Source organism: Leuresthes tenuis, unplaced genomic scaffold (genome assembly GCF_036924035.1).
Source record: "Leuresthes tenuis unplaced genomic scaffold, fLeuTen1.0.hap1 SCAF_15, whole genome shotgun sequence".
Taxonomy (NCBI): Eukaryota; Metazoa; Chordata; class Actinopteri; order Atheriniformes; family Atherinopsidae; genus Leuresthes; species Leuresthes tenuis.
The window spans coordinates 3,472,913-3,489,521 of NW_027325369.1; the positions used below are offsets into that span (position 1 = coordinate 3,472,913).

The following is a 16,609-nucleotide window of genomic DNA, read 5'->3' on the forward strand; positions in this document are numbered from 1 at the left end:
CCTCTGCAAAGTAAGGAAGTGGAGGATGAATTATGTGACCTGACAAAGACACGTGAAAAACTGTCCTGGACTTAAGATCATTCCAAACCAAAAGCAAAACAATTCTCACAAGAAAGCAATAAGACAAGGAAACAGCTGTTCACTCAAAAACTGTAACTTTTGTTGTAAATCTGACTTTTGGCAGGCATTCTGCACACGTTCCCCCTCGTAAGCACAGCAAACAGCAGTTGTTATAATGTCTTCTTTACCAAATGAAGGTTGAGATCTTGCTTGTGTGCTGCCACTTTCCTTCTCAGACTAAAGCCATGGGAATGTCACAGCCACTGTTCTAAGACACATTCAAGTGGTTTAATGTAACTAAAGAGGACATTTGAAAACAAATCTCCTTTTCCTGGGCTTGAGACCATCATGCCGCTTAGATTTGCAAGGTGAACATACGTCTCTTTATAAAGTCAACCAGCTCAGTTTAGCTCCAACCTCAGATGATGCTGCACTCGCTGTATCTCAAACGTAGGACGTTGACACTTTTAAAAACAAACATTGGTTAAATATTGCCCAAATAAGCAACAGTTCTTAAAACTTACACAGAACACAGAGGAATGGAGAGACAGTGATGGGTAGTTGTTTACCTGCTGATTTTATCATTTAACTCTGAGCAAGAAAGCAAATGAACTGAACATCAAAGAATACCATGACATAGCCACAAAGATGAGCTGCAGTTTTCTTCAAGACAAAAACAGATTAGTGTTTTTAGTGCAGTCTTGTATCAGAGATGTACGGTCTAAGCGGTTCCTTAAACAGTACAAGGCTGTACAAGGCTGCCTCTCTGTAATTTGTTATAAACCATAGAAAAGTGGTTCATTTGACAAACATGAGCATCCTATTCATGACAGCCTATATGCCTTTGAGGTTTTCAAGTTCTAAATGGTCTTTCCCACCTGTGTAAAGAAGTTAGCAGTTGCAGCTTTAAGCTCCCAAACCCACATCAGTGTCAGTTTTCACTGCTAACGCTGAGCGATTCACTTACTTGTAGAAGTTCTTGTTGACCTTCCTCTCATGCGGGAATCCCAGCATGCCGCAGACCACATGGGTGTTTTTGATCGTCCAACCAAGGTCACAGATCTGTGCCCAGCCATCTTTGTATTTCACCTCCACCACACCTTCCGTGATGGGCAGCTTCTTCTTGGCCGTGGCCACGACAGGCCGCAGTCGCACCTCCTCCACTTTGCTCTCGTCCACTTGAGCCTGACGGAAGAGAAAAATATAAATAATTCTGTTTATGAAGGAGGCGATTACTGATTAGGCTTCTTTAAATGCATTGTTTTAACAAATGGTGCGGGGGTGTGGAAACATTTCTTTGTTATTCAAACTGAACTCACATCTCTTAAACTCACACATGAGAACAACAGACTACAGAGAGAGTCATAGCTGTAACAAAGAGTCATTTCAGGTCTAGTCCACTCACTAATGGCTTACGAGTGCAACAAGCGATTATCTGTAATTCCCACGTCGCAATGACTCACTTCCGTTGAGCTTTATTTGGAAAATTGAAAAACTGGCAGCAGTCACAGATTCAAGTCTGGTCTCCACATCTGACAGACAGAAAGGGGGAGGAAGTTCTGCAGATGAAAACCCACCCACTAAATCTTATGAAACCCTTTTAATACTATTCTTCGGTTTAACAAAGACACATAATCTAGCTATTCAAGCTGTTTCCAGAAATCTGTGGAGACAAAGCGCCAGGCGAGCCTAGTACACCTTGAACTTCTCTGTTGTATAAACATAAATCAAAGAGCGGAGGCTTCTCAGCCAGAATCTTGCTGAACTGTGTCCTTTGACTTAGGCTGAAAATCAACATCACATTTACAGAATTATTCATGCAAGAGGGGCACGTTGTAACTTTTCCAGAAACACTTTGCTTCAAATTTATTCAGCCACCACTTCCAATAGAGAATGCATGAATGAAAACCCTGTACCTCTACCTGTGGGATCAAACAGCACAAACAGGGGACTATTTCTGTGATTATCATTTCTATACTGGGCCTTTTACAGGTGTTTTGATGAGGAGAAGCACCAGGCCAGTGCTCGTGATCAGAACCAAACAGTTATCAGGTTGTCATCAAGTGTTTCTAAATGTATGGACACAAAAACATCCACAATAAATCACATCACTAACACACAGTTAGGCCAAGATCAGACAACGACGAACTGCCACTTTTAACGCTGCCTATGAGGTGACACTTTGTAAAATCTATGTAAAATAATGGAGGGGCATGTCTTTTACCTTGATCAATTAAAGCTTGCATTAATGCGTAACAACTCTGATTCCGGCCATAAATAATCAGTAAGGGGACTGATGCTGCCGTCTGTTCTGAGAACACCACAAGGTTCATTTGGAAAGTACAAATACACTAAATTATCTCCAGACAGTACAGTTAAAACTACTTTGAACAAATCCACCACATGGCATAGAGCAGAGCTAATCAGCACCATGTGTGGAGTTCTGCAGACACACTGAATATCCCCTGTGCTATCCAAATGGTCTGGAGTCTATTGTGTGTAAGGAATAAGAGCATTTGTAAACTTAGAACAGTCTCTAAATCAAACCTGAGCACCACCTACACCATATCGATATTACAGAATCGGTCTTAAAGTATTTTAGTAACTTACATCAATAACGTTTGAGTCCACAAAGCCGGGAATCCTCTCATCTTTGCACACAACTCCGGCATCTTCATCATGAGTGCAGTCACTGTTGCCCCAGCCGCGAGACTTGCAGAATTCAATACTCTTCTCACCTCCGTTACACAAGACGTTGTCCAGCCAGATTTTTCCTGCACAGGCAGCAGACAGTCATTGAGGCTCCAGCACATTCCCAGGCCTGGTGAAAACTATCAGCCAGGGACTGACATGTATAACTCTGGGACCTCAAGCTGCACTAATGCAGGAAAGTGTAAATGCAGTCCAGTCTATTTCAGGTTATTATTGGTAATCATTTTCATTTTATTTTACTAAACTGAAGAGGGGTTTCTCTTTTAACAGAATTAATCTGTCTTGAGGCTAAAGGGGCGACTTGCACTTTTAAAGTGAAATGTTTTCTAAGTTCATTAAAGGTTAACACAAATCATATCAGCTTTTTGTAAAGATTCGTACAGACAACTCTTGATATATATTCATAACAAACAAATATTTGTAAGTCAGTTGTTTTTTTTAAATATGTAATTTCCCTTTGGGATAAAGACAGATTTCAATTTAATTTTCATCTTCATTTTTAGCTTTTTGTGGCTGTGGTTAAAGGCTAAATCCCAGCGGTCATCCGGCGGCGTACACCCTGGACACATCACCAGTCCATCACAGGGCCACACAGAGACAAACAACCACACCCACTCCTAAGGACAATTTTAGAGTCACCAATTCACCTTACATGCATGTTTTTGGACATTGGGAGGAAGCCGTAGAGAACCCACACATACATGGGGAAAACATGCAAACTCCACACAGAAAGGCCGCAGTTGGGAATTGAACCTGGAACCCTGAAACTGATTAAGTTTAGACCATCTTCATTTGAATCTGGGACATATTTCTGTTGACAACAACTAAATCGGAAATATCTGAATGTCCCTGGCATGTGCTTTTTTTTAAAAAAAAAGCCTGTCATTTTGAATGCCGTAAATGCCCAAATTGGCTGATCACAAAGTCTATCACTAACTATCTGAAGTCACTCCTACCTTGACCTTTGCCGTATTTGGCGCTGTGGGTCCATCCTGTGGCTTCGACGAAGCCCAGGTGGCGGCAGAGCACATGAGCGTTGGCTATTGAGAAATCGTCATCGCAGATGGTTCCCCACTCCCCCTTGTAGAACAGCTCTATCCGCCCTTCGTTGTGTTTTCGAGGATATCCAGCCAGTCTGACCTTAAGCCGTTCAGTCTGAGATCGAGGAGATGGAGAGGGTGTAGGTGTCGGGGAGACTCTGTTTGGTGGTGTGGTCTGGGTCATACAACAAGGAAACCACAACCCAAACAGAAGGCTGAAAGCAAATTGTTGCCTGAGTCTCAACTTCTCCATTATTTCAGCTGAAAATAATCAACAGGAAAAAAACAATGTCAAGACGTGTAGAAGGACACATTTTCAAAGACAATTAAAAATGCTTTGGTAACTAATTTTTTTGTTTTTAAAAGATCTGAACCTTTTAAGGTATAAGTTGACCTTTTACACACTGATCATGTTGCATACACATTTCTGCCTCAGCACCTTAGATTTTGTGCACTCTGCTGTATCTACAACATAATTCAGCAAAGATTGGGAAGCAGAGTAAGAGGTAGATGAAATCAGAATGAAATTATGTGGAAAATCCAATAAAATCAATGTTTTATTCAAAACAGCACATAGAAAACATCTCAAATGTTCAAATTGAGTCATTTGAATATCTTTTAGAAAAAAAATAACTCATCGTGAATTTGATGGCAGAAACTAATTTGAAAACAATTCTGACAGGGCCAACAAAAGGCTGCAATACAAAGTTATTCTAAAAACAAACAGCTGGACGAACATGCTGCAACTAATTAGGTTCAGAGGTAACAGGTCAGCAACATGAATAAGTATAAAAACAGCCCCTTAGAGAGGTGGAGTCACTCAGAATTAAAGATGGGCAGAGGTTCAGCAATCAACTGCATTTACAAAAAGTGGAGCAATTTCAGAATAATACTCCCAAATACCAAAACTAATTTAAAGTGGACTGGGTCATCCATCTATCTAAAAACCCTCCATCTCTGATGGTATCGGGCTGCATTAGTGCCTTTACAACTAGTATCATTCACATCTGGAAAGGCACCATCAATGCTGAAATGTATATACAGGTTTTGGAGAAACATATGCTCCCCTCAAGATGACATCTTTCAGAGAGAAGGCCTTGCATATTTCAGCAAGACATTGCTAAACCACATACTGCTTCTATTTCAACATCATGGCTTTGTAGTAAAAGAGGATGACTAGCTGGAATGACTAGCATGCAGTCTAGATCTTTTACTCACCAGAAACATTTTGGCTATCTATCACAAACTATCACAAAGACCTAGTTGAGCAGTTAGAATCCTATATGTCCCATGTGAAAACCTGAATTCCAACTGAAAAGTATGGTCAGCGCATGGAGGTAAAATGATGACAGGGTGTAGGGTTGCTTTGGCAGTTTAATTTAAACCATCTGTTCAGTGACATTCTGGAGGGGTAGCAAGAAAACATGCAAAATATGTGGGCCTCACACATGGTTGGGCTCAAAACTGAGATAATGCTAATGATTCACCTGACCTTCTTTGGTGTGTTTGCCCAATTTCATAACTTTTCTGGCCTTTTTTTGTTTCAGCTTTAATAAACAAAAAGCACATAAGTCAACATTTGTTTCGATTTTTTGATCAATTTTCCCTACAAAGTTTTCAGTGCGCTCTCTTTGACATTCTTATACAGCTCTGGCTGGTTCATGATGGATACCACATAGGCTCGCTATCGCTCACTTCTAAGCTGTAGGTGAGTGAGTGGTGGGGGGTTGTTCCTCAAGAGTTCCTCAATACAGTAGTGTGATGTTTTTGTACAGAAACCACATTTAAGTTACCCTTTCCAAAACATGGTCTGAGACTGACTAAATCCTCTGAGACCAATTTCACAGTGTCAGGGGTGGGGGGTAAACACACGTGTTTACTAAATTTTGGTCAACGTGGGCTTTTAACTGTAGAACTGCTGTGTCTGAAGCTGCAGATCATGTTCTATTTTTTGAACTTTCTCCAAAAGTAATTTTAAATTAAAAAAAAAAAAAAAGAAAATATAAGCGGCTTACAAAAAATACCCATTCATTTCACCTTAAATGACCTCATGGTGATGCTTGATGTTGGATAATTAATCTGAAGTTATAAACTTACCCCAAATCAACTGATACTAACACTTTAAAGTGATGTCATCGGTCCCTTAGATATCGCCAGGAGAGGTTCCTCCACCTCCTGATTTTCTAAGCAGGATGTAACTATGCCGAAAAAAAGCCACATTCCAATGTGGAGGGGATGGTGGCAGCATGAGGAAACAATGAGTATTTACCCCATGAACAGGGAGTTCATGGCCTGAGCTGAACTGTTGTTTTCGGTTTTGTCATAGTTTCATTAGGGTATCAAAAGTATTTTGTTAGACTTTCGCCCATCAAACTACCCAATATTTCAGGATTTTCTTTAAAGGTTTCTTTTATTATACATTTTCAGCTGCTGGTTGGTTACGTGTGTCTGGCTACGAATGGATATTCTAACTCCCCTCAAATCTAATTCTGCCTACATCCAATTCAACTCATTGAGGTCCCCTAACCTTAGGTTATGTGTTGGTAGGCGTGGCTTATAAAAGCTACTCTAGGTTTGGGCTGCCCAACTACATGGTTAGGAAATTTAAAAAAATGATTCAGTCTAATCTATTCTTAATCTATTACGGCTAAAGCATTTTACAAAAAATGGATTCAAACAACCACAGGAGGTCAGCTATTTAACTTGGGTTGTTTCAATTATATCAGTGTTAATTGCAAGAAATGATGTCTGGCTGAGACATGTAGAGAAGGGAGCCTACTGACCAAATCTATGAGGGGTAACTGATAATACAATCCATTTCTTGGGCTCATAAAATTTCAGCTGGCGGTGTAAATGTCTGCTCAACCAAAAGCAGCAAACAGATTGAAACATAAATTTAAGAATCAATTCAGAAGAATCAAGAAAGTTAACAAATCAAACTAAATGTAGTATTGATATTACATAGAGAGAGATATAAAAAGCATCTCTGACATAACAGTGACTGAAGACCGGCCTGTGTCTGGGTTTGATAAAAAGCCAACAGTAACTTTCAGGCTCTCTGAACCTAATTTGAAACAGCCCTTCTCTTGCACACTCTTTCTCTTCCTCTCTCGACCCAAACCAAACCAATAAGTCTCCATTCCAATGTGCTCATGGATCAGGTCCTGTGAAAGGCACAAATCCACTGGGCTGAAGTTCGCTGGCTCAGTACAGTCCAGAGCTCCCACATACAGAACTTTTGGTAATCACAAAGTCTTACCCTGAGATACTGCACGCCCACATTCCCATCAAAACATCCGCATCCCAGAAGGCTAATCACCACCAGAGATCTGCACAGTTTTGTGGACTTAAATGAAGCCCAAGCTTTCACTAATAACTTCCATCTATTGTTGAAGCTCTTTGTTGACCTCAGGGGAAACAGGTGAAGCTTTATCCCTGAAAAACTGAAAACATGGTTCTCATCACAGGGAGATGAATGCATGATGGAAGAAACTACACATTAACAGCGAACAGTAAGATGCACACTGGTTTCATCAAACTGTTAAGCAAATACAGTCCTGGTGTAAATTCACACCCAAAAAGAAACCACTACAACTGAAAACTTTTGGGTGGGTCTCCAGTAAAATACTTTACCATTTTAGCTCTGCGAGTCACCAGGAAAACCCACACATCGGGACTGTTTGTACCATTGTGAGCAACTGGACCAAATTTGATTAATCAACACTCATAACAGCAGGTTCGATACCTCATTTCGATGTGATTACTCCAGAAAGACGCACGTGAGGGATGGAACTGACCCGAGAAATGGTCAGTATCGGTCTGGATATTACCAGCATGTCAGTTTGACTTGGGTTGAATCAAACATAATGTCAGAGTTTAAATACCAGAACACAACATCTATTTCCAATAGCAAGAATGAGGTTAGAGTATTAAACTTCACTCGTTTGTTTATTCTTACAATATAGACATTTTTACTCACTTGTCTTGTAACAGCTCTAAAGGTTTGCATCTACATGAGACTTACAGAGGAATAACTATGAACTTTCTTACCTTATAATGCAAATATGAGGAGGTTGTAACGGTTCCAGTGGAGAGGTGGGGAAGCTGGCTCTTAAACCTGATAATTTAGAAGCTAATAAACGGAGCCCCCCAAGACAGAAGATTAAATAATATCCCGTTAATTCATGACCTCCATCAAACGCGGGCACAATTTTCGGATATGGCCAACCAACCGCCAATTACTTCTTACGGCGTTTTTTGTCTGTAAATTGCCAGCTGTGCAGCTTAGACCGAAGAGGAGGGGGAGGAGGAGGATGAGGAAGCAAGCTCAGAAGGGGCTGGATTTATTCCCTGGAAAGACACTAACCCTTTTCATGGATGGTTCTGTAACAGTCTCTCCTCACTTACGAAACGCTAAAAACGTGAATCTCTCCCGTTTCACAGGGAGCCTACGTGCCTGTGAAGGCGCACGTGTACGCAGACAACCGCAGGATTTTCCCTCCACTTCAAATGGTTTCCCTCATTCTGACACAGCTCTGCTTCATCTGAACACCTACCCTCAGTCCACCACAATCTGTGGAACACTGAGCAGTATGAAAAGCTGTAGAAAATATGGCTTTTTTCACGCCCGTCGATATAAAATAGTCTAATTATAATAAATGGGTCTCATCTGTCCAGAACTCTGCGGGCTCCTTCAACTACTTTTTGGCGAACTTTAATCTGAGCATCCTGTTTTTTTGGCTAAGTGGTTGGCGTGCTGCAGTGTAGCCTCTGTATTTCAGTTCATGGATAGGACTCTCTGACAAAGACACACCTGTCTCTTGAAGGCTTTTTCTGATCTGCTAGACCAGCATTGAGGATTTTTTTCTTTACCAAGTGAGGAATCAACTGTCCTCCTTGGCCTACAAGTCACAGAGCTCACCAGTGCATTCTTTCTTCTTAATGAGCTTCCACACAGATGGTTTTGGTAATCCTAAAGTTTGACTGCTCTCCCTAATAGTTCTATTCTTGTTTTTTTAGCTTCACAGTAGCTTCCTTGACTTTCTTTGGCACAGCTTCTCTTCTCATGTTGAGCAATGGCAACTGTAGACTCCAACTTGTAGACACAAGGCTTGGTGTATTATCCCTGCACCGACGAAACACACCAAAGTATTGTCAAACAGCCTGTGACCCCATCCCTTTACAGTGCCCTGAAATGAGGGGGGGCTGAGCATTAAAAAAAAGTGTTGTAATTTCTACACGGCAGAACTAAAAAGGTGGATGCACTTCTTCGCCGTTTGAACAGTTAGCAGTAATGGTAAAGCAAGCGCCAGCTCTAACCAAGACATTGAAATCTTCTACAGTATGCTTAAGAATTCATTCATCTCAAGGGCTCATCTAATCAAAAGGAGAAAACACAATGAGAAAATGTGAATTCATATTTAAAAGGTAAATTTAATAAGAAATGTAACATCACTCAGTTAAGGAAAAAACAAAAGCATAAAGTGTCCTATGTCATGTACAAGCAAACTGAGGGAAACGTAGAGTAAAACTCATTTTAAAACTCACATTGCTGAAAAATTGATCGTATTCTACATAAAACATGACAGGCACTTAAAAAACAAACTGTTTCCAGCTATTTACCCAGTCAGTTAATGAGTTTAGTTCCATTATGGTCCCTGTAAATATTGATAGACGAATTATTGAACAAAAAGATGACATCAAGATGGGACGGACAAGCTTTACATGAAGCAACAGGAAGCACTTCAGCCTAAGCACGGTTTACACTGTCCCTAAACAGAGTTCGGGTTGCACATTTTACCCCTACACCGGAGGAAAACACTGAGTTCTGCACTAAAAGATTGTTGCCGTCATCGGGGCCCAGGTTTCCTGTTCACACGCAACAATGCCTGCTTCATCACGTGCTCCGACTCGTCTTTACAAGTAGGATGAGTCACTGGCTTGAGGACACTTCAGTAGTGCAGATATGATTGTGCAGATTTTCCCGATACAGCAAATATTGGGTTGGGTTCGCCAACTTTACAAGCACTGGGACTTTGATGGGGATAAAGCATTTTGACAGCACATTATTTACTGTTCATAGAGGAAGAAAAGAAACAAAAACGGGTATACATTCCTTAACAGTAACAGTTCGTGCCTTAATTTAAGCGACTGGCGTTTGCAGCAACTGTTAAAATTATCATTACCAACCCCCAACCAATAGAGTGACAATGAATTACTTGCAGATAAAGACAGTAAGAGACTGTAAATGGTGTGCAGTGTTTTAGCGAGTGAGTATCAGGTGGGAGTTCTATAAAGACAAAAAAAAACTTTTCTAAGGCCTAAAATAACCACCTTAAAGGTGAGCACTTTAAATGAGTCCAAATCGTACGACCACTAATGTCCTTTGGGAATTTCAAAGTGCTCAAACTCTTAATCTATAGATTACTCAATAGAAAACTTCACTTTAAATAGTCTTGATAATACGATAAGTTAGAAGTCATTTTCTATCAAAATAAAGTGAAAAGATTGAAAGGAACTGAGGAGGTTGCCCTTTTTTTTGCTTTTATGTAAAAAAAAAACAAAAAAAAACAAAAACCTCTTCATTCTCCTTGCACCTATGCTTGGTTAAATAAACAGTTGAAGAACTTCAAAGAACATTTGGCCCAGAACCTGATACCCAGAGTGGGGTAATGGCAGTCCATAAGACGACCTGACTGGTACCTTTTAAGTAGAGCATTTCAGGCAACCTTGGTGCATTTCCTTAAGATGTTTCAGAGCAAATTTACTCTGCAAAGCATAAATTTGTCCTTTGGATCTTTGAACAACTTGGGTCACTCATCATTTTACAAACCAGGTCGATTTCAGGGACCATACCAGGACTTCATCATATGTGCCTACTACACCTAAGATTTACCAGTAACTTGCTGGTGGCTTTAGTGACATGCCACCTTAGAAATGATCCCTAACAGTCTAAAGTGCTTGTGGTCTCTGCAGCAGCTTGACAGATACTTGTTGGGCTGCAGTCGAGGGGTGAATTAGGATGGATGCAGAAGCTCTAACAGGGCTCCAACTGCACCGAAGTAACCCTAAAAAACAAAAGCACAAAGAAGTGGTTAGAAATGACTGAGCTCGTCAAGCACCTGCATTTGTGGCCTCACAGGGGAGGTCACTTGGAGTGACTCACCTCATGCCGAAGGAAAAGAGCTTTGAGCTGGCCCTTGGACCAGTAGTCCATGGCATAGGCTAACAGCTTCATAGACAGGGTGTTCACTCTTAAGAAGTTTCCAACAAACACCACTCTCTCAATGTTCTAAGCACAAAAAAAAAACAAAAAAAAACACAAAATGAAAACTGGAATAAAACAGAGGTATGACCCAAAATATCAGGATTTCAGTGACAAATCATAAAAATATTCAGAACTGCAGTAAAACAGCAGTAACATGTTAGCATCATTATTACAATAGAACACAGACTCTAGAAAAAACACACTATGGGCTGAGAAAGGCACGTAGGTATGCAGTTTACCTCCTCTAAGCCTTCATAGCCCTGTACAATGCTGCTTGATCAAGACGCCACAAGGCAGCACCGTAAAGAGGCTGAACGCAAAGAGGAAACTCAGCAGGGGAGCAGATCAGTTTAGGTTGATCTGAAGACTCGTCAAACCTTTTTTTTTTTTTAAATAAAAGTACTCTGAATGCACAGATGACTTTGAGACTAACTGCAAGCGAATCGAGGTGTGTCTTGGAGCTACTTTAGATGAGATGGGATTTAGTTGTGATGCTGTCGAATTACTGCACCTGTTGCAGTTTGGTGGCAATTTACTGAGTGCGTTTTTAAACGACTGATTAACCACTGTCATCATTCCTACTCCTTGAACTTGTTGTACCATCTCTCTTCCCAGCACACCAGGCTGTTAGAATAAAAACACACACACACCTCGTCTTTCACCCCACCTGTGTCACTAACCTCATTGAGAGCGCACATTCTGGTGATGGAGCCAATGTTATTGGTGATGGTGACCAGTGTCGCCCTGGCAAGGTCCTCCTTTGACACAGACTCCCTCTTTTCCTTCGACATCATGTTGCCAAAGCTACCAAATCAGAGGAGGTTTATAATCAGAGGAACTCTCGTCATTTGTTTGAAAGTAGCCTTAAACACATTACACAGCCAGTCCTATCTGAACACAATCGTTCCAAATAAATCTTTAAGCTGTGGTTAGAAGTGTGTTCACAGATGAAAGTTTGTATCAATGGAAAGGTTCTGGTTCTGAGGCTTGTTTATGCCGGAATCCATCTCAAACAGGCTTGTGACCGACAGCAAGAATAAAGAAGCAGCTGTAAACCGCACCTTGAGGCCACAGCCCAGCCCGGCAGCCCAAACCTCTCATAGTCTCCTCCATAGATGTCCCGAACCAGCTTGTCCACACGGGTGCTCTCCCCTTGAGAAGCCATTTCTAGGGCTTCCTCGAAAGTAGAGCAGCCAGTAAGCAGGCAACACAGGCCGAGGAAGGTCCCGCCACCGAGGCTGTCAACAACACACACAGAATGACAACATGAAAGACATTAGGATCCCGGTTTTTTGGGGGTTTTTTAGATTTAAAACCATCAGCTGAATTAACTGTCCGATTTGGGGGTTTCAACTTATGGGAACGTCCATACCAAAAATCCGATTAAACACAATTGTGAACATTATACAGACTCCTCATTCAAGTATAATGGTGTTTCCTCTTCAGCACAGAAAAAACAGAGAGCCATTATGAGTCCAATTTACAGTCACCAGACAGAGAAACCACAGTACTAAGAACAAATAATGACCAAAAATATTAAAAAAAAACGCTCAAGTCAAATAACACAATGAAAAAGAAAAAACCTCCACTTTACCACTCTGCAGAGCAGCTGGTGGCTCGCGATCTCAGCAACACTGTGTAGGTCTGACAGACCACATCCAGTTAAAAAAAACCAAAACACTGAAACGATTTGTTCCTCAGAAGGTCATGTTTAAGATAAGACTGCGACGCACCATAACCTGTAGCATATAATGTCACTCCACCCTCCTACTTTAGAAGCTCCCAGGGGGGAGGGGGGTGTCCCCTGTGAGGAAACAACAGGATGGATGTTAACTCCCGTTCTAAGTAGTGAAGCCCCTCAGAGTGCTCAGGGCAACCAAACCGCTGCCGTCAACTAGATGGGAAAGGAGTCAGTCGCCTTCCAGGCCAGGTTACTAGTGGGTGCACCCATCTTTGAAATGAATGAACAAATAAATAAGGATGCCTGTATGAGTCAATAAGGATGTAAAAAGGGTACTTTCATACGACTTCTGCTGATCCTTTTATTGAATGTCATTTCTGCCCTGCAACTGTGTCTCAGTGGGGTTGAATATGCACAAAAGTCCCGTTCCTTACTGACCAGCCTCATACCAAGCGTAGCCTGTCCAATCATCCTCAGTGCTGATCAATCAGCAGATCATCCTCCTCACTTAACAGGTTACCCTGCATGCCTGTCACAGTTTGCAAGAGCTCAACATTTCTTATTTCATCTAACAAAATCAGCGATTATCACTGTAACTGTAATACGACACGTGGCATAATGTGTCAGTTCTTATCCACCTGATGCTTAAACCGCAAAAAGTCAGATTTCTTGTTGAAGAATAAACGAGCAACTAAAAAATGTTTCCCATTGACAGACTAAGAAATCAGCTAATCGCTGCTGTAAATCATTTGCATGGTCTGCCCCTAATGTACCGTATCAGGTTTTAACATGACAAGTACACTCTTAAGAGTTCTACTTTTGGATATATTTGGGTTATCTCCCAATCCCTGCACTGTATCCATGGCAACCAAATGCAAGACAATTGCAAATTGGACAAATATTCCACGCTTGAACTCTAAAAACACAGCTCACACACATTTACTGCCATCTTCTGCCTTCAGCTTGTCATTACCTGGTCCCTGTGACTCGTTTGTAGTTGTTCTCTGAGTAGACGGCCAAGATACTGACCCCAGAGCCAATGTTGACCAGCAGCAGAGGATAAGGATTCTCAAGCGTATAGGGTCTCTGGACGCAACGGTCTGGGTCTGTAGGGTTTTCGAAGTAGTAGCACTCAGAGGGGCCGCTGGACACCACCGAGTCAATGTAAAGAACCCCGCGGATCAAACAGTCCAGCTCATCCAGCTTATGGAGCTGCAGGTCCGCCATCTTTTTGTTTTTATGGAGAGAAAAACAACAGGGATAGTGTCATAACTAAGGGGATGTGGTCAAGTCAAGACAGAAACAGGAAACTGGAGGAAGACAGAATGTGAGGGGGGTGGGGTGGGTTGAAAACAGGAACTTTCATTACAGTTCAAGAGTTTTACATCACACGTCCTGATGCTTAGCATGACTGAAAGCAAATTAATGTTTTTTTTGTTGCCATATCTTGTTATCATTTAAGCAATCCTTTTTGTCAGCTAAAATACAGCAAATAAGATATTTTTAGGGTAACATGGATGCTTCAATCCCATTTACCCAGTCCAGGTAAAGTAACTGATACTCCATATCACTGTTTTTAAAACCTTTTTTAACATAGTTTTCTATGTTGCATGCTACATGAAAAAACCCTCCAAATGCTATTAACATGTAATAACCACACAACTGCATCATCCTCCACCCTTTACATCACCACAGCCTGCAAGAGCCAAGTAGAACAGCAGACCCACCGTACGGAAATCAGACTCAAACTTGTATGCTCCCCCTCCAGTGGCACAGAGGGTGGTGTGGAGGCTGGAGAAGTGCTTGTTGCGACCCATTTGCAGGAAAGCCGGGAGGTCATGCGTGGGGAAGCGGATAAAGTGCAGGTTGCCTTTCCTGCCGCACAACGTCAGGTCCTGCAGCTCCAGGTGAACGTCCCTGATTCCAGTTTTACCATAAGCTGTGTTGGATGTTAGGTAGCGTCTGATGCTTTTCAGGTTCTCCACCTCTTCCTGCTCCTCCTCTGCTGTGATGTCTTTGGGCTCAAAGTACACAAGCTTCACCAGAGTGCCTCCAATGTCCATCCCAAACCAAGGAAATGCTGCAATGTGTGAAACAACAGATGCAGACAACTGTACACCACCATTTTGATAATAAAAAAATTAAATAAAATAAATAAAACGGATAACACATAATTGTAATTAACCGATGTATCTGTTATTGCTTTGTGACAATGGGAGCAGTAAATGTTGATGTGTCAATGCTGGCCCACAGTGGTAAGCAGCTTCATTCTTGGAGGCAGTACAGTGTGTGCCACGAACGCCATCTTGTTGCAAAATAGATTCTGGCTATTTACTACAACTACGGCTTATCGATATTACACCGAATGCCAACGGTAAATTGATTCTCGGTGTTAGTATAATGCCACTGTATTAACGAGCAATATCAGCATATTCTTAAGAAATATGCAACCTATTACGATTTTTTTCTTTTTTCTTAGCCGTTTTAGCACCGACTTTCCCTTAAGGTGAACGCCTCTGCGTTTTGTATACATGCCGTGGCCCCCTTTCCCAGTAAATATACCAAGCCCACTCCAGCCCTGTTAAAACCTACGCGGCCTCGTCTTCTTAACAGAGTCTTTCCGATGCCTCGCCGTCGAGCTGGACGTCCGCCGCTCGGATGTAGCTCTTCCTGCAGTCGCGGCAGCCTCATTTTTAGGCTCGTTTCTGAAGTAACCGGGCATCTCCTTGTTGGAACGCGGCTGTTTCGACGGCGTTTCGTCTTCGTCAACAATATCATCGTCGCATTGGTGGCCATTGAACGCCATTGAAACGACTACTTAACTACATATATGTTGTGCGTTAAGGTAAATCAAATCATCATCCACCAGTGATTTATGAGGAAAATACAGAGCGAAGGTTCACGAGCACGTGAAATGGCTCGCTTTAAAACTGAGTCGTTTCAAATGGCTGAGCTACATGTCCTTTTTATGTTCGCTGTCAAGGCATATATGGGCGGGGTTAAGAAGTGATCGAAGGAAGCCTCACCCAATTAGCGGGCGACTCCATCAGCCAGAGGACCGTTGGCAAAAGGTGGCTGATATCACTTTGGAGTTGAACCTAAAAAAACATCATTTAAAACTTAAAGGAGAGGTGAACGCCAGGCCGGAGTGGGACTCATTTTCAGATATGGAAAACACAGTTTCACTGAACCAATTAAGATATCTTCAACGGCAAAATCAATGCAGATTTATTTCATATTACTTTCATCCCATTCCCTTTCAATTGTGGGCTTTGTGTATTTACTATCTTACTTTTAATGATAAAAAATATAACGGGTCACTTCTTATCGTTTGGGCATAGAAAGTGGTTATATTGGAACTAATGCTTGCTTGTTCACGCACTCTGTTACAACAGCTCATCTGTTCCATACTGACAGAAGCAGTCCCCTCATTGCTACTGGCTCCAGGATCTGCTTCTGACACTAAATCACATTTATAAAATAGTCATTAATTCTCAGCCCAAATCTCCCCTTTTTACAAAGCCTTCTGATCAATTCAGGTGAGTTTCATTAATGTAGTGTTGAATCATCTACCATCTCAGGGCACTTTTCATATAGAGCAGGTCTACACTATACTTTTCATTATATCAATTCTAATACTATTCACTCAATGAGTAATCCTGTCCACTCTGAACTTGTGGTGCTTGGTGCTGTACCTTCTGACTCTGAGGGGCTACAAGACAAAGTTTCCCAGTTATGTGGCGTCGCATCATACTATTATTTAAATTATATAACGTTACGTTGTATGCCACACAATTCATTGACTTGATAGTTAATTAACTTGAACGGTGGTTTGCAGGTAAAGTTCAG

The 16,609-nt window shown here is 41.5% G+C and overlaps 2 protein-coding genes across 5 annotated transcripts in view; both read right to left on the reverse strand.

Annotated features, from left to right (window-relative positions):
* The window catches only part of loxl3b (lysyl oxidase-like 3b), a 28,937-nt gene extending 20,782 nt beyond the window's left edge, over positions 1-8,155 (reverse strand). The window contains exons 1-4 of one of the 2 annotated variants that reach the window (XM_072364936.1): positions 7,863-8,155; positions 3,729-4,073; positions 2,671-2,834; positions 1,028-1,245 (exon numbers count right to left, since the gene is read on the reverse strand). In XM_072364936.1, the coding sequence (XP_072221037.1) occupies positions 1,028-1,245; positions 2,671-2,834; positions 3,729-4,065 (719 nt within the window). In that variant the 5' untranslated portion in view covers positions 4,066-4,073; positions 7,863-8,155. The remainder of the gene's footprint in view (positions 1-1,027; positions 1,246-2,670; positions 2,835-3,728; positions 4,074-7,862) is intronic. The other variant, XM_072364935.1, reaches the window with a different exon arrangement.
* Positions 8,156-9,225: 1,070 nt separating this feature from the next.
* On the reverse strand, positions 9,226-15,764 carry pank2 (pantothenate kinase 2). 3 transcript variants are annotated; one of them, XM_072365020.1, is made up of 7 exons: positions 15,353-15,764; positions 14,488-14,840; positions 13,734-13,987; positions 12,174-12,317; positions 11,760-11,883; positions 10,978-11,103; positions 9,226-10,879 (listed from the first exon to the last, which is right to left on the reverse strand). In XM_072365020.1, the coding sequence occupies exons 1-7, from the start codon at positions 15,564-15,566 to the stop codon at positions 10,829-10,831; spliced, it is 1,266 nt and encodes a 421-aa protein (XP_072221121.1). In that variant the 5' UTR covers positions 15,567-15,764; the 3' UTR covers positions 9,226-10,828. The 3 variants fall into 3 exon arrangements, with proteins under 3 accessions (XP_072221121.1, XP_072221120.1, XP_072221122.1); XM_072365019.1 differs by having other exon boundaries at positions 12,141-12,317; positions 15,353-15,763; XM_072365021.1 differs by lacking the exons at positions 14,488-14,840; positions 15,353-15,764 and having other exon boundaries at positions 12,141-12,317; positions 13,790-13,873.
* Between the last annotated feature and the right edge of the window lie 845 nt (positions 15,765-16,609).